Source organism: Calypte anna, chromosome 1 (assembly GCF_003957555.1).
Source record: "Calypte anna isolate BGI_N300 chromosome 1, bCalAnn1_v1.p, whole genome shotgun sequence".
In the NCBI taxonomy this organism is placed as follows: Eukaryota; Metazoa; Chordata; class Aves; order Apodiformes; family Trochilidae; genus Calypte; species Calypte anna.
Window position 1 is genome coordinate 180,940,720 of NC_044244.1, and position 27,709 is coordinate 180,968,428.

Genomic DNA, 27,709 nt, shown 5'->3' on the forward strand with positions numbered 1-27,709 from the left:
CAATTGTTTTGTTTTTAAGAACTAAAGTAACACATTTTTAATACAGCACATGTCAGATCTATGGGGCATTTGCAACAGCACCTAGCACGTGTCTGATAACCCAGAATATGTACTAGAACTGTGAAAGGAAACTTCCACTGCTGGTATAGACAGCTGAGCTACCCCCACACAATGCCTCAGCAGCACTACTGAGGTTACATCCTGGACACTTGGCTTTCACTCATCTCCAGGGAAGAGACGTGTAATGGTTTGTATGTGCACAAACAGGGAGACAAGCTGAAATGCTAAAGGTTCCCTCTGAACATCAGGAAACACTTCACTACTGTGAGGGTGATGGAGCACTAGCACTGGTTACCTAGAAATATTGCAGGGTCTTCATTTTTCATGTGTTTTCCTTGATAATCTAGATAGAATTCTTAATGGGGAGATTGAAAGAGCCTGAGCTATTAGTGTAAAGGATATACTACACTTGCACAATAGAGACATCCATACATGCTACAGCACTAAAGGAAAACAAGCTTTCAGATGCATGCAGAGCAAGCTACTGTTTATTACAACACTTCCAAATGAACACTGCAGCTCCAGGAGTAGGAAGGAGGTGCAAGGACACTCAAAACAGGAACCAGCAGCAATACAAACACATTCCAGAATAAAGAAAAATACACCCCCATCCCCAACAGTTCACTCCCAATCCCAGACTCTGGTAATGGAAGTCTGTAACCAAATATGCCTCAAACATAAACATGGGTTACATAGTAATAAAACTATCACCCTCCCTATGAGTCTTCTAAGAAGATACCAGAACAAGTGTGCTCAGCATCAGCTTTTTATCTATTTCTTTAATACTATGCACTAATTCCATCTACTCTTATGAAACAGATATGACAGAACAATACTAAAGACTCTATGGTAAAGAGATTGAGATGTGAATATAATAGTAACACTATTTCAAGATTCAGCAGTGCTGGGAATGTTGTCTGTAATAACAAGAATACTTATTACATTGGAAGGAAAAGGACTACATAGCAGAGTTGGCCAAGAAATTTGAAAATTCAAGTCTCCAGTATTCTCTGGAGGCAACACACACTGTAAAGCTTTTCATTTAATGTATTCCCTGTTTGATGTGATGCATTAACATCCATCTGTGAATCTGGATCTGTCTGAGAAGCACTGGCACTGGACATTGAGATCAAATGCTGAAAATGAAGAAAGAAGATTTTGAGTGTACAGAGCACAATGCCACACATCTGGGTATTATCTTCAGTTACCAGCAGCAAAAGCTCTTTGCTATAATGCCTGAGAGCTTTGCTTCAGTACCTATTAGTTCTTAAAGTTATACTGTGGACTTCAGTAATGTGTATGTCATGAAATTCTATTTTTTAACAGATTTTATTAAAAGAGCAGAAGTGTGGACAGAGGGTTGTTTTTTTTAATATCAAGTTGTTAAGATTACAGACTTTGTTTAGAGCTTCTGAAATCATACTTTTATATTGGTATGAATGTGTGATTCATGTTACTTACATGTCACTCATCCAGATCTGCAAGTCCCATCTCTACCAGTTTCATATGAACGAGATTGCCATCTTCATACAAAGAAATGGTGACCTCTGGTGAAAGAGCCTGAAAAGCAGTTGACAGAGTTTTGACAGTAGCAGATTTAAGTCTCAAGATAACCAGTGTACTAAAAGTTATTTTCTTGGTATACTCGCTGCCTAAATGGAACTGTGAGTATACAAAGAATATTTCTCGTTTAAAAGAAACTGGTTTTAAAAATAAAGGAAATGCTCAAACTTTTTGTTTGCAGGATTAGGAAGTGTCACATGAGTTTCTATCAGCACTCATTCACGATAAATAGGTGGTTTAGTATTTTAAACTACAGGCTGTGCAAAAACTAGAAGAAAAAAGAAAGTGCTTCTCACAAGAATGGATGCAGAGAGCTGTTTTCCCTCAAGGCAGTCGACCATTGTCCACAAAGCTTCCACGCTCCATTCTGGGCAGTAAGGAATTCTTTCCACATCTCTGCCATATAAAGCAGGTTTAAATCCAAACAAGAGAGCTCGTACTGACTGAACAGGATACTTCAACAGATAATAAGGGATGCGACGCAATCTAAAACCAAAAAATAAAAATATTTGCCTGCAACAATCCACCCTTGTGTCAAGCTGTCAGTCTGGACATAAAGGCAGCTTAATGGTTCATGCAGTAGAATTACAGTGTGAAAACTGGATTAAGTCCCTGCTCTACAAGAACATGCCTGTACTAGACCAAACAATTCATCAGGTAGGACTAGGCCCTCTAAAGTACCTAAAGCACAGTAACTTTAAAAGTGCAGGGGATATAACAGCCCACCAGGCATGCTGCCTCCCTGTGACAGTGTCTGGGGAGGACTCTCGGGTGCCCAACACAGGTCTCAGCACAGGAATGCAAGTAGAGTCATCACAATGCAGGCTCCAAATCTGATGCCTCCAGAAAATGACAAGACCTTTGTGGTCTGAAGTCCTTGATGCCCAGTTGAGCTCTTACACACTACTGGAAACTGGTACCTTGGTTTTACATTACCACCTCCCCACTCTTCTTTCTATACCAGAAGCAAAGGAATGGGGAAGCAAAGCAAGAAGCGCAACCCTGAAATAAAACACACTCTCCCATGACCCTAAAGTCCATGAAGCGGGGAATCTGTTCAACTCTACATTTTTTTCCTAATCTTTAAACAAGGACCTGTAGATCCCCCAAGGATCTCAAAAGCAAGATGGTGTGCCTAAGCAATGTATGCATCAAGTGAAAGTACTTCAAGAGAGAAAATTCAGAACAAGATTAGAGGACTATGAAAGCCTGGGGTGTTTGAGAAACTTAAATGATATCTGTGTGTCAGGGCAGCAGCAGTTCCTACAGTAGCTCAGCACCAGGCAGAACAGGTATTTGAACTCCCCGTTTCCCCACAAGCAGCAAAGGGTGTGTCCCACTCAGATGCTCCCTTATCCTACCCCCAGGTGTTTTCTCTACAGATTGCAGTGGCACAGGATCACAGGATTTGTTTTCACACCTGGAGAGCTCAGTCCCAGTTTTGTGTAGACTTCCTGGGTGCAAAAGCAGATTATGAACCTGAACCTACTTCACAGGTTGAGTAATCTGAAGATGATGGAGAAATCTAATAATGGGCTGCTCAGAACAAACTGAGAAAGAGAAGTAGGTGCCCAACCCTACCCTGCAGACAGAAGTTATTTAACTAGCCAACCACCTTTCTCTCCAACTGAAATCTAATGCTAGATAAATTGTTATAATAGATAATAAAAAATAATATAAATGTAAAAATATATACACCTATTTTATACTACATACTCTATAAGAGTATATATACCCAGACATGCATTTTTTTCTTCCGCATTTACCTGCTTGTTGGGACAACTGAAAAACTACCATAGTCAACAAACTGAATCAGGATTGTAAGAGGGTTGAATTCTTCAATGGAGAGGACCTTTGCTCTATACCATAAACCATCCTGGTATTCTACAAGGCAAGGTGTATCTGTAAAAAGACAAAAAACCAACCATAATACCTCACTATACTCAGAAGCTAAAGTAACTTGAAAATCCATTTTACTTTGTGACCTTGAATAAGTTTTTTTCTTTTCTAATTCATGCTACTGTTTTGTTTTATGCATTCTCCAATCCTCTCTGAAGTCCAATTCACAATCATTAATATGTGATTTAAGTCAGATTTCTCTGCTTTGCATAACAATGATGAGAGTTCATGAAAATTGCTTGGTTAAAACAGTGATCCAAACTTTTGCCTAAACAGAGAAATCCAGAATGAAAGCAAAGTGATGCTCTTCAGAGATAATCCCAGGCTTTTAGTACATCCACATGTAACAACAGGGAAAATAACATATAAATATACCTGTTTGGAAATGTGTTAGAGGAGGAAAAGACTCCACATTTTTATTGCACCATTTCAGGGCTTCTTCAAGGCTTCCCAACTCCGAGTCACAGTTAGCATCTCTCTCCATGGCAGACTGCTTCATGAGGTTCTTGGAAGGATCAAAGCAAATATATACCTACTCAAAGGAAAAGCTCTCCTATTACAATTTTTGCAGATGACCTAGAACATCTGAATTACCAAAGATTATTAGATTATTTGTTCCCATATTCAAAAGGTTCCAGCACATCTTTGATCACCTTCTTTCCTCCATTGATAATAATTTAGTATTAATTTTTTCCCCAAAAGCAGAAGACATTCATTACTGATAAACACCAATTTTCAATGTTAAAATACAAGGATGAAAGGAATGCACATGCTAGAGAATCTACCCATGTAAGAATTCACAGCTGGGTCTTGGATTCTTCCCTCCTGCTGTATGGCAAATAACCTCACATTATAATACCAAACCGAATACTAAAGTTACTTAAAGAACAACTTTGCAAACGGTGTTTTTTTTGCTATGGAAATATGCTCCATTCACCTTGTGTATTATTGGATCATCAGCATAATGCTGTAGGGCAAAGAAATGGAGGTACAAACAACATGCTAATTAAAATCTACACAACAGCATCTAACTGAAATGCCTTAAAAAGCCAACAGAACCATTTCAGAACATTATGATTTTTACTGATAGTCCAAACAAACAAGTAGCTTATTATTTTTTCTAAACTCAGAATTGTAATTCATGAACCAGGAAGAAAATGAATTTTAATACTCTGATTTGTACACAATGTAATAAAGGACCAACTCCATCATGCAATTGCTACTTAAATCTACAGGAGCTGTTCGTAATTATTTACTATGTTCAAAAGCAAGAGTTCAAATCATTTACATAAAATGAACAAAAATATTATGTTTCACATGTCTTCTTTAAGAATTTAAGAAAAGCCATTTTCTAAGATACTCAAGCACTTCATCTTTTTAGTTGAAACCATTTTAATGCACACTATACTTTTTTTCTATATGTATACTCAAGTGAATTAGTGAGCTGAATTTATATCAGATCATGATGCTGAATTCAAAGCAATCACCTCAGTACAATAACAACTTCTTTAGTTTAGTTTTACCAAAACAATGAACACAAGCACTCCAGTATCAATCAATCAATCCACTTAGAAGATGTTAGATTTCTGTAACAATCAGCTTCTCACTGCTTCCTGATCTCCTATTTCATCATTCAAAGTCTACATAGGAATTTTTTATTTGATCCATAAATATCACATTCCAACTTTCACCTGGAAGATTATTGTGTGGATTTACATGAAAGTCCATGATAAATCATCAACTAAAGGCAATAAAATGGCAGGAAATGTTCCCATTACTGTACAATATTCCAGTAATTTTATTTTTGAAAAGCAAAATAGAATGGTTTGGGTTGGAAGGGATCTTGAAGATCATCTAGTTCCAACCTCCTGCAATGGGCAAGGACACTCCTAATGGACCAGGTTGCTCAAAGCCCCATCCACCTGGCCTTGAACACTTCCAGAGATGGGCATCCACAACTTCCCAAAGCAAATACGGACTGCGTACAGTGTAACTCAATTTAATCCTCAGTTAGGTTCTTTGACACAAAAACAGCCTTTACTTCAACTGGATCAGGACCAGTTACAAAGCTTTGTTATTTCTGGTAGTGGTAGTATTAACCAGAGCAGTGTGGTAAGAGAAGAATAAAGAAAAGAGAAATCTTTATTGTGCTGCTAAGTTAAAATCAAATTACCTATTTTCTTATTATGCATAGCAAGTACAAGACTGCAGTATTATAATTCTTAAAATTAATTGTTTAGGGAAATGCTCAGTATTTATTTCTCTGCCCCCACCCAAGAGGGTATTTCAACTCATTCAGACACTGATGCAGAACCATCAGCAACTGAATAGCATTTTGCAACCTAATTCTTTTTGTATTATCTAAAAGTGTTAGCCATGGTTTCCTGTTCACCACTATGATGGAACTGCAACATTCCTGCCTGTAACATATGAGATTTTTACAAAACATACCTCCTTAGGGGACACCAAATGGGTGACTCTGACAGGAAAGATATCTCCTGGAACAGGCAGTGGAGGCAGTGTGTATGAAGGTGAAACAACAATGTCTCTCTGAAGTAGGTCCTAGAGCAAGACAGACTTTAGTCAAACATCATATTAGTAAAAAAATGCAAAATACCTTTTGTATGATTTATGGTTCAAAGGAGTTGTCTAATAACATAAATAGCATGTCCTTGATGAAAAAAAAAATCAGCAACATTTCCTTTTAATACTTACTATGGTTTTTTTAAAAGGTTTAACTAGAAGATAACAGAACTAGTTAATTAACAACTAAAATATGAAGAATGTATCTTTGAAACAGTCCTAGCACACTGATTTGCTAACTTCATCGCCACTAATTCAAAAAGTGCATTAAGTATGGAGTTTCCTTTAAAGATAACAGTATTTAGAAATAAAATCCTAAAATAATAGCAATTATTTAGCACGGATTAACCTGAATGCCACTGTCAATGCCACTGCAGCTTGCCAGACTAAGTTATTCCTTAAGAAAAAGGCAAAGGGTAATTTAACTTCTTAGTCACCAGTATTATCACCCTTTTTAAAAGGTAACAGATTGGCTAATTACAGATACCTGTTGTCTCACTAGCATAGCATGCTTCATTGTGTCTTCTTCCAGAACCACATATTTAACAGTTTGGATTCTAGATGCCATTAACTCATTAGGTTCATAACAAAATACACCTTGGTGAATTACATTATGCCTTTATAAGGATATATAGCTCAGCTGGATCACATGTCATGAATACAGTTCCTATTCTTCATTGTACTTTGATACATTAGAAAGTTACAATTTCTCCAAAATACATTTCATTTTTACACATTGATTTGATTGACAGTTTTCATTACGCCCAGGACAAAAAGAAAAGTAGAAGCAATCAGATATATAATTGCAAAATAAAAAAATACATTCTGACCCTTTCTTCCCCATGTGTGATCTGACATAGAATACAGTACAGAAATCCACTACATTCCTCAGACCAAACTAGGAAAAAATCCAGCTTTTCCATTGAAAGAATATACTTCAATGATTAAAAAAATCTTATCTTGAAAAATGGCACTAAAGAAAGTATGGCTGACTGTATCACAGATACATAACAAACTAAATGCCAGATTTCTGCAAAACAATCAGGAACACTGTGACAGGCCACCCAAATACACCTGGCTCCAAAGATCCAACTTAAATTACAGCTCATTCCCAAGTGAGCAGTGCAGAGCAGCTCAGCTGGGTATCTCAGTTGGCTCTTGTGTCTTTGAAAGAAAATCTGCATTTGCATTTTTGTTAACTTTTCTTATTGTCAACAGACTGACTACTGCTAGATCTACCACATGTAGGCACTGGTGGTCCAGTTGTAAATACTGATAATAAAAACATGTTCTGCCAAGACCTCTTCAGGAGTTACCTAGTTCAAACAGCTGTCTCCCATCTGTTCTGCCTTATGTCTGGTTTTTTTCTAGAAATGGCTTATATTCCTCACTACTTCTGTAAAGCCATATCAGAAATTATGTATTCTTAACATATAATTTACATATTGTGTATCATCGTATACTTAATAAGGCAACACAAGAGTGCTTTTCAGCATGAAGAATTTAATCTAAACTAAGTAAAGGTAGGCTGCAGTGCAGCGTGTTGTTCTTCCTTCTCTACCACATGCAAAGGTTTGTTTGCAAACAGCCTACACGAGCCCAGCCAGCAGTGTGAGGCAATCAGACATCTTTAGGAAGATGAAGACCAAAGCTATGGCAAGTCTCAGATTCTGTATTTCCCTGAAACAGACAAAGGTATCTTACATTTACTCTCATATTGACAAAAATCAGGCAGAAAGAGCTTTGTACCTAGGTGTTTGCACAATGATTTCCTACTAGTCTTAGTGAAAACACCAGTAATAGAAAAGGCCTTCTTGGTGTCAGAGATGGTAGGACTTAGGACTCACACAGCTGGCCTGCAACACACATGGCTGACCTTCAACTTATGGCAAGTTATCTGAAACCCCTGTCCTTCATCCAGACTGTTCTAATAAACTCCTAACACAAAACCACAACCTTAGGCTACCTAGCAGGTCACACAGATAATTTATTTTGGAGGAATCAGCCCTTTATATACTGCTGCTTCTGTCTAAAGACTCTGCCTGAAAAGACACTGATCTCTAATACTGCAGGCAAGCCAAGAAGCTCCTGATCACACTGCAAGTGTTCAGGTGACTCTAAGTCAGGAAGATAAAAAATGCCTTCGCATGAAATCTTTTCAGCATTGCCTATGCTGTCATTTCAGAAGACTGGTGCTAACTGAATAAATATGGCCGGTTTGAAAAACAGCAGTTTGAAGCACATTTTTACTCTGACCTAAATTAATGGTCTATTAAAAAAACAAAATAGCACTGGCTTTTTGCAGGGGTGAATTAAAACGTGCAGTCTGTCCAAGTGTGTGCTCAGATTATTATCTAAAATTCTTAAAAGCAGCTTGAGCTCTGGACGTTTTGTTCCTTTCCTGGTTGACAACTGACCACCTAGGATATTATTTTCTTAACAGTTCCAAGCCACTTATTCCTGGAATGAATCTGCTTGATGCTACATTCCTTGCTGAAAGTATTCCAGGCTGTCTGAATGCATCTTGCTTACAACATTCTTACATGGCTGTATTTTTGTTTTGCAAATTTCATTTTCATCCTAATGGTACCATCTCATTTCAAGACCCATATTTAGTCTGCTGAAAGCTTAGTGTGATGTGCTGTATTTATGACAATGCAACAAGAAACTTTTTACAATTAGGTTTTCCATGGTTACTTAGAAAAATCTCTCAGTGTGTACTAGGGCTAACTGCACCACAAGCCCTCTGGCACAGACACCAAGACTTACTTCAGCAATGACAGCAGCATACTCTGTATTGTAAAATTCTTTTCTGAAGCAGAGAGTCATGTTGGAATAAAAAATACACTGGCAGACTGAACCAGAATTAAGAGAAAAAAGGCAACAAAATAGCCTCAGTAATTCAAATTTATCCTCAAGTTGCAAGAAAAATATTAAATACAGAGAAATTTTTTTTTGGTGTATTAAGACAATGAAGTTTGATGAAAATCTCAACACCAGATGAATATCCGAGACACTTGGAATGAGGAATCTACGTAACCCCCTTAGAAATCATTAGAAGTCCCTTAGAAATCATTAGGTTTACACTGAAATATTTAAGTTTACTTTAATACCACCATCATTGGGATATATTTCTACAATTAACTAATTCCTTCAAGTGATAGAAATATTACCCTACTCCTATCCTTTTAAGTTTTAGAGGAACCCAAAACCAAATTGGACTTTGAGCAGAAATGCAAAAAATCTATTTTCAGTAAGGAGTCCAAGAACAAACTCTTGGCAATCTGCTGTTCACAGAATCACAAAATGTTTTAGGTTGGAAGGGTGCTTAAAGGTCACCTATTTCCAACCCTCCTGCATGAGCAGGGACACCTTCCACTAGATGAGGTTGCTCCAAGTCCCATCCAACCTGGCCTTGAACACTTCCAAAGGAAAGGGCATCCACAGCTTCCCTGGGCAACCTGTGCTAGTGTCTCACCACCCTCACTGTCAATATGCCATACAATCTTACCAACACATCATATCCACACTTGTTATGCTGCAGAGCTGTGTACTTATTCTTAACTGCTGTTTACACCAAAAAGATGAACAGAAAAATAGTAACAATAAACCAAAGGTCACAACAAGCAACTGAGTAATCTTTTTAATGTCAGAGTAACAGTGAAGGACACACACACACGAAAATCTCACCATTTCTGCTATGTCCAGACAATCTTCAGCAACACAATATTTCTGGTATGCCATGAAGGAAGAAAGTGACATTCCACCAAAATACAAGTTGATAGACAATTTGCCCCATGGATCATCTGGTAATTCCTACTTATACAAGACAAAATAAGATTATAAAAGCAATAGCAAGAGGAAGGCTTTAGAAACAATGACCAGAAAATTCAAACCTGTCATTCCTAAATGCACTATAGTCATTCAAAGATACAAAAGCAGTCAAGATGGCTATTAACATCAGTTGTGACACAGATGGGAGACAGATGCATCTCTAGTATGGCAGCAACACCTACTCACTATAACCAAAACATTATCCCATGTTTGCTCACTCAACACGATAATCAGAAGTCAATTTATCTGAAATTCAGGTTTTCAGACAATACAGATTATGTGTTTCCATATAATGTTAATATGCTAGTAAATATGTTATAATGTTAATATAAGAACATAAGCATCTCATATCTAATTATCACAGAATCAAAAATCATAGAATCGTAGAATGGTTTGGGTTAGAAGAGACCTTAAAGATCATCTAGTTCCAACCCCATTGCCATGCCAAGTTTTAATAACTTAACTTTTGATTAAGAAGACTTGATGCTATTGGTAGGTAGGTTTATTGTCAATGACAAAACAGAGTGTGAACAGGACCAAAAAACATTAATACCTCTAAAGGATACATTTAAGGTCTGTAAACTGTAAGAAAGGGCAAGTCATAGGAGAATTAACTTTAGTTTTGGATTTTATCTAAGAAATACATTTACTGCTATACTCCTTCACCTATTATTCTTAATGCAAGATAAAAGAAGTGAGGAAAAAATAAAAAAGAGAAAAAAACCCCCTAAGACTGTTCACTTCTATGAATAAATGAAGCTACCTGAACATGTATTTCAACCTCTTCATTTTTAAGTAGTACCTGAAGGCAATCTATTGCATCCTGCTGCCAAAAATTTCCAATCTATTTGGCAAAAAGGAAGAAACACATTGAGATGCTGACAAGTAATACTCTTACTATCATTAACACAATAAGATGAAAACGTGCCTATCATTGAAAAACTTCCTTGAACAAACAGATCATTAGCTTGATTTGTCTACAGCAGTTTAAACATTAGCTACTAATTTGGTACACTGAAACTTACTGTGTGACAAAGCCAACCAGCTATATTTGAATTTTAAAGTGGCTTAGAAAGAGATGCTGCTTGCCAAGTCTAGCCTTTATTATATACATAATAATGTATGTGTGCACAATTAACCAAAACATAACCCAAAGATACTGAATTGCACTTGAAGATAACATAACATACAGCACAAAACAGGATACTTTAAATAGTTTTATAAGCCTCCGGGTTGGGAGGCAAACAGATATGGCTGGGAATAAAAGTGTCTTAATCTATCAGATTAATTACTTCCAGAAATAAAAAGTTTTTCTTTAAAATTAACCTTAAAAATAAGCCAGTAATTTCACTAATTCACATTTACTAAATGCACCACTTATATTTCAATAAGATGTGATGATACATGAAGATGTTATTTACATGTTTCCATGACCTGAAGCTGTGCCAGGGGAGGTTTAGGTTTGCTGTCAGGAAGCACTTCCTCACAGGGTGATCAGGCACTGGAATGGAGTGCCCAGGGAAGTAGTGGAGTCACAATCCCTGGAGGTGTTTAAGGAAAGGCTGAATGTGGCACTTAGTGCCATGGTGCAGCCAATGTGGTGCTGTCAGATCACAGGCTGGAACTGATGACTTCACACGTCTGTTCCAGCCTCAATAATTCTGTGATTCTGTGATACCAGCTGCTTACTAAAAAAAATTCTCAACCAGTTCACTAGTATTTCATTAGCACTACCAATTGCTTCCTGCACAGCTAAGTTCAGAATGACAGAAACACACTTGGACTTGAAGACTTACAATTTCCTGACCATTCTGCATTAAGAAATCCAGGCCTTGCTTATAGTTACTAATATTGCAAAATGAACTACTACTTGCCAACTACTGCCATGTCCTGTTTCACAAGGATTTAATTCTGATGGCAGCTGCTTTTGAAGCATGGCCACTTCATAAAGCCATCTGGAATGTTGCACTAAAAGGCTGCCTTGCTGAAATGCTCCTCATCAGCTATTTTCTGAATCCTTGTAGGTAAGAAAAATACTGGCCAGCAGTTTCAACCTTTGTATGACAAAACAGTGTCTCAACTGCAGTAACTACCCACTAAAACATCTTCAAATTTACCAATACTCACTGGTACTGTCTTGTAGAGCTGACATGGTATGCAAAATGGAGGAATATCAATATACAATGTAGTTGGATACAGATGACAAGGAGGAATCCTCTCTATGCTGCCGTGGTCTATGTACTGTACCTGTATGGAAAGAAGAATTATTTCCTGAAATAATTCCTCTTTTTTTAACATTAAGTAAGAGAAAGCATTTATTTACAGCATTCACTTTTCTACAGGAAAAAAGAAAATCAGTAAGTGATGTGACTAAGTGGGAAACAAAGAGAGGATTACAAAACTGGTATGGTAGATTAAAAGTTCAAGATTAAAACTTGTCTTGCAAAAGATCCTACTGTTTTGTGTAATTACCTACAGCAGTTTATATCAGAAAGAAATAAAAAATTTGTGAACTAGGATTGTGTCGAACTTGTAAGTCCACATTATAAAAACCATATGCACACTTAGGAGTTATGGGAAGATTAACTGCTTATTAGAAAATGTAGTTGTATACCTGTGTGGCAGAAAGAACTCAAAACTAAGCCACTACTTTTCAGGTTGAGAGCTAAACCTAAATATTTTCAGAGCTGCTTTTTTTTTTTTTAACATACATGCGCATATGTTTACAAACACACACAACATATAATCAAACTTACCTGGAGAGTACTAACACCAAGTTCTACAATTTTGCCTCGATACCACATGGTATCTGATCCTCTTACAACACAAGCTTCTCCCTTTTTCCAGCAGTAGGGATCCAGAAGACCGAGGCATTTGAAATTACCTTGTATTTCAGCCATCAATTTGTTTAGTTCAATTTCTGGGTAGGGGGAAGAGGGGAATAATAATTAAAAAAAAAAATCAATACAAAATAGTCTGTAACGTATTAACGCAAATTATTTCAATCACTAAACCCCAGTAAATGCTGGTGAAGACGTATAAACACAAAATAAATGTGCCACTGCAAAAGTATTTTCCAACACTGATACAATATGTATGTTAAACATGCAGTATATGCAAACACATTACTACTTAAACAAAAAGTAAACTGTCCTTCCAATTTTGAAGCCACTAGCAGTTCAGGGTTCTAATCTTTGAGAAGTCTATAAATATTGCAATTGACACCATGGCAGCAGTATTACAAGACTCTTTGTGAAGAAGAGGACAGACTCCCAGAAGCAGTTGTAGAACACAATGAAACAACATAAAACAGGTGCCTTGAAGACCCTCTTCTGCTATGGGTAGAACTGACAGCAACAAGTGCAATACGAAGTCTTGGGCTAGAGCAGTTGCTGTATGCTGAATTTCCAAGCTTTATGATATGATCAAACAGCAAAATGTATTTGTAGAATTAAAAAGAAATATTAAAAAATAATGTTCTCATAATGGAACCTCTCTCTAAACTACAGTATGTTGCTATGTACTGAACACTGACACTGCATCTGTCAGATGAAAACATACCTCTTTCAAAAAGTACAAACAGAAAATCATAGGAAGTTGGGGGTTGGAAGGGACCCCAAAAGATCATCGAGTCCAACCCCCCCTGCCAGAGCAGGGTCACCTACAGCAGGTCACATAGGAATATGTCCAGGTAGCCATTGAATATCTTCAGAGGACATTCCACAACCTCCCCGGACAGCCTGTGCCAGTGCTGTCACCCTCACAGTGACAAAATTCCTAATATTTATACGGAACCACCTATGCTCCACTTTATAACTGTTGCCCCTTGCACTATATCAATATACAGAATCTATCACAGAACAATGAGCCCAAGGAAACTGGGTACTGAGCTCCGACTGAAGAAACAAAAAAATCCAATCATACTTGAGAACCAGGCTAACTTCTGACAATCCCCAAGACTGCTATTTCATGATTATTAGTAAAATATATCACAATCTCAACATTACAGAAAACAACGCTTGCTGCTTTACTCCACACTGCCTAGAGATGAGGCAGGCAACCCGTCCATCCAAATGTCCAACCCAAGTTTTTGGGTTTCTTGCAGGTTGCTACCTGCTGGGGACATCAGTTACCTTTGTGGGGGAACACTGGGGACCTGTAAGGCACCAGAAGCCCTCACCCCCACGCCGAAGGTGGCCATCAACCCCAGCAGCTATCCTCCTCCTACAGCATATCCTCCCCCAGCTGGATATCCTCCAGGACTATGTTCTGATACAGAACGCGTATACCAGAGCACATATCTCCTATATTCTGACACCCTGAAACTATACAGATTCATAAACATAAATGTATTGTCTTTTAGGTAATCTTACCAGATGATTTTGGTATTACGTAAATAGTTCCATCAGGTCCAACACAGCTTACTACAGCCTGAAAGATTTTTGCTTTAGGTATAACAGGACATTTATATACTCCATCCATTTCTGATTTTTGTGCACTCTCTGAAACAGTGATGTCTTCTTCTGACACAGTGCTGGGTTTGGCACACGCAGTTTCTGATTTACAATCATCTGGTTCTGTGTTCTCTTGCTCTAAATGTGCTTTAAGATGGTCCTTGGAGACTGAGCAAGCCACATCACCTTTATCAGTTCTAGCAGAGTCAGTCAAATCATACAAACATATTAACTGACAAGGAACTTGAAAAGTGCAACAGAAGAAAAAAAAGAAGCAAAAAAGCAACCACACAGAGATGGCAAATACTTGTTAAAATACTGTCAGACATCTCATCTACCAACCTAAAGCTGAAATGGATACAATTAATGTTATACTTAGGGAAGTTCACTAGATGAGAGTTCTGTTGCTACATATGCTGTAGAGGACAACCCAAATTTTTGTATTACTTATTAGCTTATCACAATATAAAAGTCTAAAAGAATATAAAAGAAAAGCATCCAAACCTTCTGCTTCTAAATGCCAATCCCTTCTGAATAAGGTGTTCTGAAATATCAATCACATCTCCTGTTTCATCTTTGCAAAAAATTTTCACAGGCAATGCACAAGACCCATCACTTTCCTGTAAAAAAATGAGAGCCAGACAACATAATACAATCTCCATTTCCTCTAACCTACAGGTGTATTTTTCACTTTACTGGTCCTGACTGCAAATCAGACATCATTGAAGAGTTGATGCCTGCATCAGAAGACACAAAATTGATTTAATCCATGTCACAGTTCCCATAATTTTACCAACTGTTCTAAACTCTACCAACTTTTCATTAAAAAAAAAGTAACAGAATAAAACATCACCTCTTCCCTTAGCTGTTTTATTAGAATGAACTGCCAAATACTTGTTTTCTTCTAGCAGTAGCCTTAAACCTACTCATACATAACTTTGCTCTTCAGTGCTTTTATTTCCAGACACACCTCACTGGAAGCTGCCAACAGACCTGAAACAAATCAAACCCTCATAGAAATTCAGGGTCTTTTCAGTGGCAGAAATAAATCATTAATGATGTACAGCACTGGATGTGTTCTTTCGGTTTCCAAGGCTTGAAAACTAATACAGTAGCTGCTGAAATTATTTTCATCAATAACATGGACATACTGCTCCTAACCATAAAAGTTGTCAGCACCCAGTAATCCCAAGGACATAAATATTATTCTTCAGCAACTAAATATACCCAAGACTGTGTTCTTCCCACACTGGATAACCAAACTGCTCTAATACTGCAGTGAATCATGAAAATAAAGCAGAAAAATAAAAAAGCATCTTTTTCTCTACAGCAAACAACAATCTAAACAAGTTTCACCTTTGAAAAGCAAAAATATTCAGAAAAAAAATTAACAAACTGTTATCAATCTTACAAATACCACCGGCTTTGATTACAAACCTGTATGATTATTTTTACTTGTGCCCCAGTTAGGTAATAGGATAAACATTCACACACTGTTGCTGTCCACTGCATGCTTCCACCTGTTGGTCTAACATAGAAAAAATTGTATTACCCTATTAGTACAAGAAACTGTCATCTTCGGAGGTTTACCACAAGCCTTTCCCTATACTGAGATTTTTTTTTTTTCTTTTTCCAGAAACCCTTGAACCATGAGGTTTCTTACAGTCTAGAAAAGAGAGACTTTCTCTATATCTTCATGAGATTTGATTATCTCAAATTCTAAACCAGTGAAAAAAATAGTATTATAAAAGAAAAACTTCTATAATCTCTACAGTAGTCTGTAATTAATCCTATAAATACATTTATTTTCTATAGCACAGTTTCTGCTTTACAGATGTGCAGCATAACCCTTAGGGGAAGAAAAAAAAAAGCAAAAAAAGCAAAAAAAGCAAAAAAAGCAAAAAAAGCAAAAAAAGCAAAAAAAGCAAAAAAAGCAAAAAAAGCAAAAAAAGCAAAAAAAGCAAAAAAAAAAAAAAAACCACCCAAAAAAGCAAAAAAAAAGCAAAAAAAAGAAGCAAAAAAAGTAGCAAAAAAAGAAGCACACCTACCATCCCATTTCTTCTTTATTCAAAAAGCAAACCACATCCTCATCTTAGATAATCAGTGCTAATGCATGAAAATATTAAGCTATGTAATTTTTATGTGTCTAATACTGCTACTCAGTATGAGGGAAAGGCTACCTTATATCTGCCAAGAAACATTCTATTCCTAATGTCTTAATTCTCTTCATATTTTCCTTGAGTTTTCTTAGACAGCTGATATCCACTGTTTTTTCAGCTCCAAAATCATAAAGTATTACCTGTTACAGACAAGAAACACCATGAAGCAGGAAAAACCTACCCTCTTAATATTATCTGTTATGAATTATAATTCATAATATAATTATAATTCATAGCATGCCCGAATAGGTAAACAAAATTCAAGCAAGCATTACATGACCAGGATTCAAACAAATTGCCTTTGCACTGAAGTACTCCAACATACAATACAAATGAGTGTTGAGTACCAAGACAGCAAAACACAAAAATGTGCTCAAAGGGGATCTATCAGCTTTAGAGAGGCTATTACTCAGGTAAGAAAATTTCTCTCTCCCTGCTTTAATGTTGTTGCATTTCAATTTGTAAACCTAGAAATGCTGCAATAGCTCCCCTTGACCCCTTGGGTTTTATTCTGATGTGGTTCAATAACTGTTTGAGGGCTCTTAGACTCAGCAGATGATACAAAGCAGAAGCATAGCATGTCCCAATTCTGCTTCCTACCAAGAAGACCAATGGGCATAATCTGATGATGGTGGAGGGAACTAATGGCAAACCAGTCCTGGATTATCTGTAGGATTAACAAGCCACTCCAACTATTGAGGTAAGTAGTTAGCAGTAAGTTAGTTTCAAGAAATGCATCTTGTGGTCTTCCTTGCTTTTTTTCAAATGAATGCAAAATGTATGTTTAAAGCATCACTGTATGAAAAATTTCTGTGGAAACTGTCACATGTAGGTATGGCATCACCACCAGTTTAGGGTTCAAGGGACAGCATGAGTACATGTGTTCCTGTGGTGCTGCACTCAGTACAACTGGCTCCATCTTTCATAAAGTCCGAATTAAGGTGACCCTCAGGTTTACACAGCTTCTGGAACTTAATCTAAACTGTTAGGCTATAGTTTGAGAATCTGCATCATGTTTAAAAGTGTAGAGTAATCATGCAGAAAGTTAACCCCAGGACCTTTCCCCCACTACCAGGTTCTCTGCTAAGAGCATCTGACCTTTGATAAGACAGTAATCTTACTTCCAGCAACCCAATAGAAGCAATCAGCTGCATGAGAAAACACTAAGACAGAGAAACTAAGATCTGACACTATTTTCATCAATGAATGCTTACGAACTATAGCAACTATGAACCCTTTTATGGTAACAGGTTTACCTCTGCACTTGTTTCAGAGACAATCTTGCTTATTTGACCTCTTTGCCACTGCTTCAAATCACTTATGTAAACAGCACAGTGCATACCACTTTCCCACTTCACAGATTGTGGCTGGGAGTCTTTGTAGATGACAGCCATCTTCTCCTGTAAACTAATATTTAAAAAAAAAACAATTTTATGGAGGTAAAATCCATAGAAGAAAGAGTTTACTTAGTCCATAACTGCTTAAGTAACAGACACACAGCATTGCAGTTTTTCTTCATGACATGATAGACATACAGGAACTGAAGCTGCAAAACACATACTATCTGATTAAAATTCTATAGAACTATCATGTTTTCTTAAGCAAAGGAATTAATCTGAGTGGCCCTGACCCTACTGTATACCACAATTTGAAAGATACATTGCTTTTTCTCAAACTTGGCAGTGTGTTACTCATTTAGTGTCATGATTAATTCAATGGGACTTTAGGTAGCTACATGAAAGAAAGTAAAAAATTGAAAGGAGAAATAAGATGCAGAACATAAGCAACATTCACTAAAAAATAGTAATTCCACTTAGCTACCTTCAAAAAGTACACACTATTAACTAAATGTTACCTAAACATCTGTCAAAGGAAGGTTAATATACTATGGCTAGAAATTTTCTTCAAACTTTCCTAATAGTGTATTATAATCATGTTTGAAACAGAATAACTTGGAGTTCTATGGTATTATTTACCAAGATTTTTAACAGAGGAATGGTGAGGACAAAGGAAAGAGCAGAAATATTTAATCTTTCTGGATAGTGTTTCATTGATCAGGCTGCAATACTTAGAAATAGAGGAGCTAGATCATGTACTTAATTTGGAATCACAAAAATTTCATAAACTACACATAGTTCCAATCTTTCCTCAACAAAGCAATGTAAGACAATAGCATTTAAGAGTACCAAGCTCCAAATGCAACCCTCTAATTGGAATTTGCTCTAACTATACTTTACCAGTTTGCAATAAGAACACATTAACTCAAGAAAATTCCTTGAATTTTATTACCTTTTCAGTATACTTTCTGATGACAGCCACTGTATAAAAATTTTACTGGGAGAAACAACATGACCAATTCTCACTTGCAGCTCTTTTTTAGAAAGTGATTTTACATCTCCTTCATCCACAGATTCCATGCCAACAGGATTTAATGTTTCTGAAGTTTCAGAAATTCCATCTAGATGAACATCCCATATTTCCTTGGGCTTTACAACAGTAACTTCAGTGTGTCTGTAAAGACCATAAAGTAATCAGAACAGAAAGCTTAAATGCATTCCTAATGGTGAAAAAGAGCTCAGTAATCACAGTTCAACATGACAGGAATCACTTAACGTGAGGAGGAGTGAAGCATAATCACAGAATGTTTAGGTTGGAAGAGACCTCCAAGATCATCCAATCCAACCTTTGACTAACACCACAGTCAACTACTAAAGCATGTCCTTAAGGACCAGGTCCAAATGCCTTTTTTAATACCTCCAGGGATGGTGACTCTACCACTGTCCTTGTCAGGCCATTCCAAAGCCTGACAACCCTCTCAGTGAAAAAAATCTTTCCTAACATCCAGCCTAAACCTCTCCTGGTGCAGCTTACATCCATTTTCTCTGAGTCCATGAAGGAGAAGAGGCTGCTTCCCTCCTTGCTCCAACCTCCCTTGAGGTAGCTGAATAGAGCTATAAGGTCTTCTCTCAGCCTCCACTTACCCAGACTAAACAAGTATCAGAAAAAAAAACCCAACAAAAGACAAAGACATTTCTAAATGCTACTTTCACCATGAAACCCTCCACAGGACATGTCTGAGCCTTTCAGTGAAGCCAGCGGCACCTCTAATTTAATGAAGAGCGGACAACAACAGGGAGAGAAACGAGGGGAACAGAAGAGAAATAGTGTAGGTATTCTGTAAATAAAAGGTATTTTGTGAAAGAACAAGGAAACTCCTGAAGCACCTGAGGCCCAAGGAGGGCCCACACAGAAAAAAGAGGGAAAGAGCCAGAAGAAAGGAGCAGCAGGGAGAAATTGCTGTCTTAACCTCAGCTGCCTGCACTGCTCACTGCCTCGCTGAAGGGACTGAATGTAACCTGAATGCAGGAGGGGCTGGAGGGACGCCAGGAGTGACCTTGAAGCTGAGAAAGGGGGAGAGACAGGTGCTATAAATGTTTCTATTTTCTGTCCCAATGCCTGAATCAGCAATTAAATATTCATGCTAATTAGTAATTAAGCAAGTTAATTTCACTCTGTTTCACCCACAAAAGTACCTGCTAAGTGATTTCCCTGCCCTTATTTTGACCCATCAGTTTTCTAGCTCCTGTTTCCTCTATTTTCATCCTAGTTCAACTAAGGAAAGGGGAGTAAGTGACCAAAAATCCACATTAATAAAGTATCATCACAGTAGCTTATATTAATGTATCATATCCACTCGTTTGCAGGCTGCAAGCAGGTAACTGCTGCACCACAACAAAACAGCCTACTGACAGTGACAAAACAATTCAGCTGTTCAGGTTTAAGTAAAGCTTCTTAACTTTACAAAAAACTTATTAAAAACTGCAGAAGCAGCGAAAGTGTTACTAGGGTTTTATTTCTGAATTAAGAGAATAAAATCCACTTATTTGCTTCTTCCCCAAAAAACCCCAAATTCAGGAATTTTCTTTTCGAATTAACACCTTCTATTTAACCATCTTTTCTTATTCTAGTTAGTATTAAAATATCAATGGAAGAATAATGATTGTTTTTCGTGACTACAGCCTATGGATTATCTTTTTAAAAACACAAGAAATTGAATGCTGCAGAGTCATCTCCTTATCAGCTTCTTTTCCCCCTGCAGGCTTCCCAACTCTACCATCGTGTGTCACTCTCAGTTGGTTAGCCGAGTATTTGTTAACTAGTAATAGGCTCTCCAACTACATAACTTACCTTAGGTGAAGGTTAAACACACAAAAGTGGTATTTCTTTTCTTGCTACAAAGGAATGGCAACTGGCTTGTATCAGGAGGCGTGGCCAGCAGCAGAAGGGAAGTGTTTTGTGCCTCTGTACTCTGGTGAGGCTGCAGCTCAGTCCTGTGTTCAGTTCTGGGCCCCTCACTACAAGGAGGGCCTTGAGGTGCTGGAATGTGTCCCAAGGAGAGTTACACCAAGCTGGTGAGGGGCCTAGAGAACAAATCATGAGGAATGGCAGAGGGAACTGGACATGCTTAGTGTGGAGAAGGCTGAGGGGAGACCTCATTGCCCTCTACAAGTACCTGAAAGGAGGTTGTAGAGAGGTGTCTGCTGGCCACCAGAGAGTGGTCAGGCAGTGGCACGGCCTGCCCAGGGAAGTGGTTGAGTCATCATCCCTGGAAACACTTAAGAAAGATGTAGATGTGGCACTTCAAGGCATACTCTAGTGGCTGAGATTGTAAGGGTTTGCCTTGTGGTTTTGGTTTTGTTTGTTTGTTTCTTATGGGTTTTTTTTGCTTGTTGAGTGTGGCTTCGGTTACACTTGGTGATCTCAGAGGTCCTTTCCAACCATGACTATTCTGATTCTATGATCCATGATAAGCAGTTTAGGAAGATACGGAACTTAAGCACATTACAGGATACAAAATTTCATCTCCAACTTTTGAATCAATTTCAATGAATTATGTTTGTCAAGATTTAGTTTCAGAATTCAGCTATGCCAAACTGAGGCATTATACACAGTAACTTCAGCTGATGAATGTGATTTGTAATTAATTTATCACAAAGGCAGTAAATTCCAGACATACTAAAGGCAGTAATTTTGTTAAAATAAATGCAGTATTTCCAAATACTTTAAAATTATTCACAGTGTATTTACCCATGTATGAAGGATGCTAGGTCTTCCTTAACTAGCTGGCAATTAATACTAGAGCTTCTTTCACAAACAGCAGAGGAGTCAAAGAGTTCAACAGATAAGATGTTATTATCTGTAATTTCTGTGAATAAATAACAAACATAATTACTGTTCATCACTAACAGTACAAGGACTATTTATAGTTTTGGAAACACAGCAAATGGTACTAAGGAACAGAGTTTTGTAAAATTAAATTTGATTTAAAAAATAATGGTTTCTGAATGTCATCAGTATGTAGAGGCTTAGCTTAGCGCACATATATACATTTAACTTAAAATACATCAAGAATTACAAAACACTTTTGTAGACAGAAACCAACTCCTAAATGTAGCTTCATTTACTAGATGGGTTCCAAACCAGCATTTCACAGGTGTAGAAAAATAACTAGCTGCATAATAACAATAAATAATATTGAGAAAAATCCTATTAATGCATGCATGTTTTCTTAATTTTTATTTTTTTCAGTTTTTTACAGCAGCAGCAGCAGCAGCAATCACACTCCCTGGTACCAATGAAATCAGGAAAAGTCAAGGACTGCTAGTACTTTTGAAAACAAGCTGATCTTATTAAACCAGGATACTGACATCATGCAAGGTTGGCATGGTCCATTAGAGAAGACATAAACATAGTTTTTGCCTGTTATCTACTATGTCTACCCTAATAAGTTCATGCTTAAATATTCTCATCCCAATCCCAAGTATGAACATAAGCTTTTCCAATAAATACTATTTAAAGTAAGAAAGCGCCTGCTTCTACATTCAGTTGAATTAGTAATATTTCAATATAAATTAATGCATTCTTGGTAACTTACCAACAACTGAACACAGCATAAGTTTCTCTTCAGTCATTTCTTCAAATCTTTCCTTGGCTTTCCTGCTCCACTCATTTGCTCCTTTATAAGGCTCAATGCAAGCCAGCCTGCACCTGATTGCCTGAACAACAACTCTAATTAGGTACCTACATGGCATATCAAGACCTCATTACAGACAAATCACAGCCTTTGCTTTGCACCCAGGCAGGACAATAAGGCAGCATGACCTTGACTTCTGGTTCCATGCTACCATTGTCTAATTCAATTTAATATGATTTAACCCCCCTCCCTGCTGGCAGCCGAGCATGAACCTCAAATTTGGATGCATTCTTGCTGAAATAGGAGCTTCTCTTTGCTGCCCCTCTACGGCTAGGCATACAAGTGGCTGCAGAGATCAGGGAAGACGGCTGCAGAGGTGGTAAAGAAAGCTTTCAAACCTGTATTACTTATCATGATGTAATAACCCACACTCAAAGCATCTAAGATTAACACATTGTAGGAGTCTGGAGCACTAAACACAGGGACACCAGAGTACCCCATTACCTATGACAGAAAATTTCTTGCAGATTTTTGAAAGGTATTAATTAGGAGACATACAATTAAGAATTTTATATGTGCACCCAAAAGTCATATCATAAGCTCATGTGAAAAGGAATTTGCTTAACATTTTATTTACTTCAGAGGATTAACAACCTTCTCTTTCCCCTTCCATCCTCTGAAATTCTATTAATTTTGAGTATTTAATCCAGACAAAGAATTTACCTTTTCTGGAAAGCTCAGAAACTCCTTTTTTACTCTGCGGATGTCTGTAAGAGCTAACTTAGCAACATTGCCAAAATCGACATATTTTACCAATACTTCTTGATGACTTGGCAGCCCTTAAAAAAAAAACAAAAACAAAATGAAACAAAACAAAAATCCAAACCAACAAGCTATTAAAACAAAAACTGACTATCTGATAACAGGTTAAAGCACAAGCATTTCAGAGCAAAATTTACCACTTCAGAGCAAAACACACCATTATTATTTTCATTACTATGGAATGAAATACCCCATTTTCAAGTGTTCTATAATCCAATTCAAAAAATACCTTATTTAAGAGCCAGTTCATTCGAGTTCCTGAAAGTACACTGAGCATTTTGTTTCCTTTCCATCTAATCTCTTTCTGAGACACTGGCACATTAAACACATGTCAAGCAGACATGTCAGGATGCAGGCACACTACACTGCCTGCACTGGCGACACAGGGCTCGGCACAAGTACACCCTTCTGAGCCCTTTAGAATTACCATGGGGCATTATTGACCCACACTAGTTACACTCAGAGGTTGCTAGCCTACACTAGTTATACTCAGAAGTTGGCAATAATATACAAATTGATAGTTCAAACTTGCAATAGCAAGAGACACACTAATTAAAAAATATGCAGTAGAATTTCAATGATACATAAAAATTAAATACACAATTTCTCTGTATTAAAACATATAAAACATGCCATTAATAGGAAAGGAATATAGCATTAATTAGTACTACTGACTTTATGAACCTTCCTGTTGATACAGGAATGTCTAGTAAAAATAATGGCTGTTGGTACAACTCATATGCTCTGTGTGATTCTGACCTAGTACTGCATCTGATGATGCAGCCTAGCATTAGAGTGAAAAGAATCAATACTTCACCTATAATCTGTGCTCTGTACCAATTCCCATCTTCCTGTTTTGCCATACAGGCTTGGCCTTCTACTGGGCAGATAATTTCCAAGTTTTCCCCATACTCATGTTTATATACCTCCTGAATTTTCTTTGGAAGATCTGAACAATCCAGGCTCTCTCTCTAGCAAAAACAAAAATGTAAGCAAAAAAAGGAGGTTTTTTTTTTTTTAAATGGTATTTTTGCTCCTTTAAGAGACCTTTGTTACAGTAGTGTACTGCCTAGCCTTCACCCTCAAAAATTAAAAACAGGTTATGAACACAAAGTAGACTGAAGAGTGAATTAACAGTTGTTGACTGACATGTTCAATTACCATTCTTAACAGTAAACCACTAGATAATCACATAGGAACTAACCATGTCACAAAACTGAAAAAAAAGTGTTAACTTTCTAAGAATTCCTAGAACTAATACAGTACTGTATAGATTAATTTAATACTAGGAATCCTAAAAGTAGCCACAAGTGACAGAAGCCAACAGAAATTGTAGCTTATTTAATGTGGACTACAAATATCTCAACTTTTTGAGCGACTGTTTTTGAAGAGTTTTATTTAGGCAGACATTATTTCTAAACTTACCAATTGAAGATAGAAATCACTTGGACTATTAATATGGCAAGCTACAACAAAGACTTCCTCTGTTTCTTGTGGAATCTTGGGTGGTTTATATTGCAAGATTGTATTTTCTTCTAACTGGCTGGGCAGCTGTGATCTAAACCTAAGGTAAATGAAACAAAAATCTGAATAAATTATGTCAAAATTAAGTAAGAAGGAACAATTTTATATTCAAATGTGAAATTTCCCATAAAAAATGCAAAATGATCTTATAAAAATAACTTGAGTCATGTTTGCACAAACAGCCTGAGCTTTCCTCCTTGCAGCTGGTGCAGCCAATTCTCTCCAATGCTACCCTGGTTGCAAATATATCATATGAAGAATGATGTACTGCAGCTGGGGTCCTAAAGATTTTGTTATTTGGGATGCAATAGCATATATTTTAATTGTAAAAAATTAAAGATACATAAAAGGCTAGAATCCACTACATGGACAAACCCATTTTCTTTTACGTGTTCTTTTCTCACTTAAGAGGAAAAGAAGTTACCTGAGGAATACAGATACAGTAAAAAATTATGCCTCACTGTTCTTACCACCATAAGTAGTTGAACTTGAACTTGAATATAAACAAAGATATCTTTCTGGGTGCAGCAAAAGGTTCCTGCAGATTTGCATGGCACAACCCTGTACCAGAACACAGAACCTGAGCATTTCGCTATCTCCTGCCTCTTCCACTGCTCCCTCTAAAGCAGCTCTCCTCTGCCCTAATGCCAATACACGTTCCCCCTTATCCCTTGTTGTTTCCCCTGTTTGTTGTGCCATATCCATTTTGTTCCATGGCTGGCTGAGGTGTGCTGACTAACCTGTCACTGCCTACCAGCCAAATCAAACAAATAAAAGGCTGATTTCTGTACATTTTTCTGTCCGTAACAGGACACTAAGGGCTTCTCCTTTCACCCTCTTGTTATTCAAAATTGTACAGAAATACAGTCGTTTTCTAAAATAAATTTTATTATCCAAATACTCATCAGCACTCACCAGGGCTTTATAATATGCCACAGTGCTTATGAGGATGAAAAAAAGGAAATCAGGAGATAAAACTGAAGATTAATGCATCACACGTTAGTATATCAAACACCACAAAAACAATCTGCTGGGTCAAGTTCACTTTTTAAGTATAATGCTGTTGTAATTTCTGGCAGAAAATCATAAAGTAAAGTAAAAGACATACCTTGCCAGGTCTAAGAAAACCAGTGCATCCGTGAGAGACACTGGCATGTTGTTGTTTATGCTATTAAATGGAGGTTTTTTCAAATCCACAATGAGAACACCATCGTCTTCTCTAAATACCGTCATGAGAACAACTTTATTATTTACCATTATTAAAAATTTTGTCTTTGCTTCCTCTTCCCAACCTACACTCTGTGTTAGGAAGAAAGAAAGTTATCGAAGATGTCAGAGAACAAAAAATACGAATAAAAAATGAAATAAAATAAAAGCAAGGAAGGGAGTATAAATGCATCTGAACAGATGAAATACTGTTAGACTGTTTAGTCCTTAGCCAGGACAGCACTAAAGAGTATTTGGTCCATTTATGTGTTCCTCCTCTCCACAACATTCTTCTTGTCTATCTACTTTAAAAAAGCCTAATTTATTGTCATGTTAATGCATTTCTCATTTGATACTGGAAATCTGTGTTTTTAGGTGTGAAAAAAAATGAAAGCACATGCAAGGAAGGCATTTTACCCACACCCGTTAAAATCGTTCCAGATCTGTCCTATTTAAAGCTATTTCAGACAACACTAGACTGGTAAAAAAAATACAAAACTAATGAGCAGTTATACTACCAGAAATGCAAAGCTGCACTACGTGTAGGTCATTACCATGTGAATGTTGTAAAAATAAAGACAGCATAATAAAAAGTAAATATTGAAACAAATAATGTTGCAATATACAACCTTATGCTAAGGGAATACAGACTGACAGTTTTTGCTTTATTTGTTGCTATGCTGAAAGAGAACAAATAGCATTTTTCAATATGCAGGAAAAAAATATCTTAGGTAACAAAAAACATTTCCTGAAAAGATTCTCCTAAAAATTCTGAAGCCATTGATTTGGTTTTGAGGATTTTTTAAAGTTATTACTTGTGTCGTTATCAGACAGTCATGAAATAAGAATATCAGTTCTATAATTTGTTTTTAAATTTGACAAAAGAACATGTCTACAGTAAGAGCAGTGAGATTTACACCAGAAGCTTTTTAAGACAGACTGTTGTTTCCTTTCCCATGAAAGCAATGCAACCCTTTTTAGATAAGATTATTGAACTTTAAAAAAAAAAGTGTAATAAAACATGCTCTTTATTCCTTTTGAGTTTCCTTTTGTTTCTGCTGGAATAATATAATTGCACATCATTTATTTAAGTTCTCGAATACTAATCTTAGGAATAATAATAATTGTAAAATCTCATTAAATAGTACAAATAGCTTTTACTTACTGCATTTTTTGGAACAATATCCTTCAATGAACACCGTAGTGCTAAAGGAGGAACAGTTGCAATTTCTGCCTCAATATGCTGATCAGGCTTCTTTACAAACAAATTAATGTCATCTGTTTCAATAGTTTGCACAGTACTCAGTTCAGGTCTTTCAGTGGGAGTGTATCTGTTGTCAACAGGAATAGATGCAGTACTGGTTAAAAATAAAAGCAAAAAAACCCCAACTCTAAATAAACCCCTAAACTCCCAGACTTAAAATACAAGTTTTTATTGCAGTAACTGGCACAGTGTCATCTCTCTGAAACAAAACCAGAAAAATCTCAACAAAAAGGCATTTTTAAAAAAAAGAACATTGAGTATATGGTCTCTTTCGCAATATAAGTCTAAGTTAAACATTTTAATGCATGAAGAGTTTGTGCACTTGTGTACTTACAAACACTGCCGCTTTTCCTGTGGGAAATATGTA

The 27,709-nt window shown here is 36.9% G+C and overlaps 1 protein-coding gene across 1 annotated transcript in view; it reads right to left on the reverse strand.

The window, feature by feature from the left end:
* Window positions 1-1,524: 1,524 nt before the first annotated feature.
* RNF17 (ring finger protein 17) overlaps window positions 1,525-27,709 on the reverse strand; it is a 44,067-nt gene continuing 17,882 nt past the window's right edge. Inside the window, exons 16-37 of the mRNA XM_030461289.1 lie at window positions 27,244-27,409; window positions 25,981-26,171; window positions 24,770-24,912; window positions 24,166-24,315; window positions 23,250-23,365; window positions 22,488-22,608; window positions 21,641-21,758; window positions 18,842-19,063; window positions 17,809-17,959; window positions 16,574-16,692; window positions 15,831-15,921; window positions 14,898-15,013; window positions 14,313-14,590; window positions 12,696-12,859; window positions 12,067-12,186; window positions 10,703-10,783; window positions 9,796-9,921; window positions 5,974-6,084; window positions 3,898-4,054; window positions 3,390-3,525; window positions 1,920-2,109; window positions 1,525-1,620 (exon numbers count right to left, since the gene is read on the reverse strand). Of these exons, the coding sequence (XP_030317149.1) occupies window positions 1,525-1,620; window positions 1,920-2,109; window positions 3,390-3,525; window positions 3,898-4,054; window positions 5,974-6,084; window positions 9,796-9,921; window positions 10,703-10,783; window positions 12,067-12,186; window positions 12,696-12,859; window positions 14,313-14,590; window positions 14,898-15,013; window positions 15,831-15,921; window positions 16,574-16,692; window positions 17,809-17,959; window positions 18,842-19,063; window positions 21,641-21,758; window positions 22,488-22,608; window positions 23,250-23,365; window positions 24,166-24,315; window positions 24,770-24,912; window positions 25,981-26,171; window positions 27,244-27,409 (3,163 nt within the window). The remainder of the gene's footprint in view (window positions 1,621-1,919; window positions 2,110-3,389; window positions 3,526-3,897; window positions 4,055-5,973; window positions 6,085-9,795; window positions 9,922-10,702; window positions 10,784-12,066; window positions 12,187-12,695; window positions 12,860-14,312; window positions 14,591-14,897; window positions 15,014-15,830; window positions 15,922-16,573; window positions 16,693-17,808; window positions 17,960-18,841; window positions 19,064-21,640; window positions 21,759-22,487; window positions 22,609-23,249; window positions 23,366-24,165; window positions 24,316-24,769; window positions 24,913-25,980; window positions 26,172-27,243; window positions 27,410-27,709) is intronic.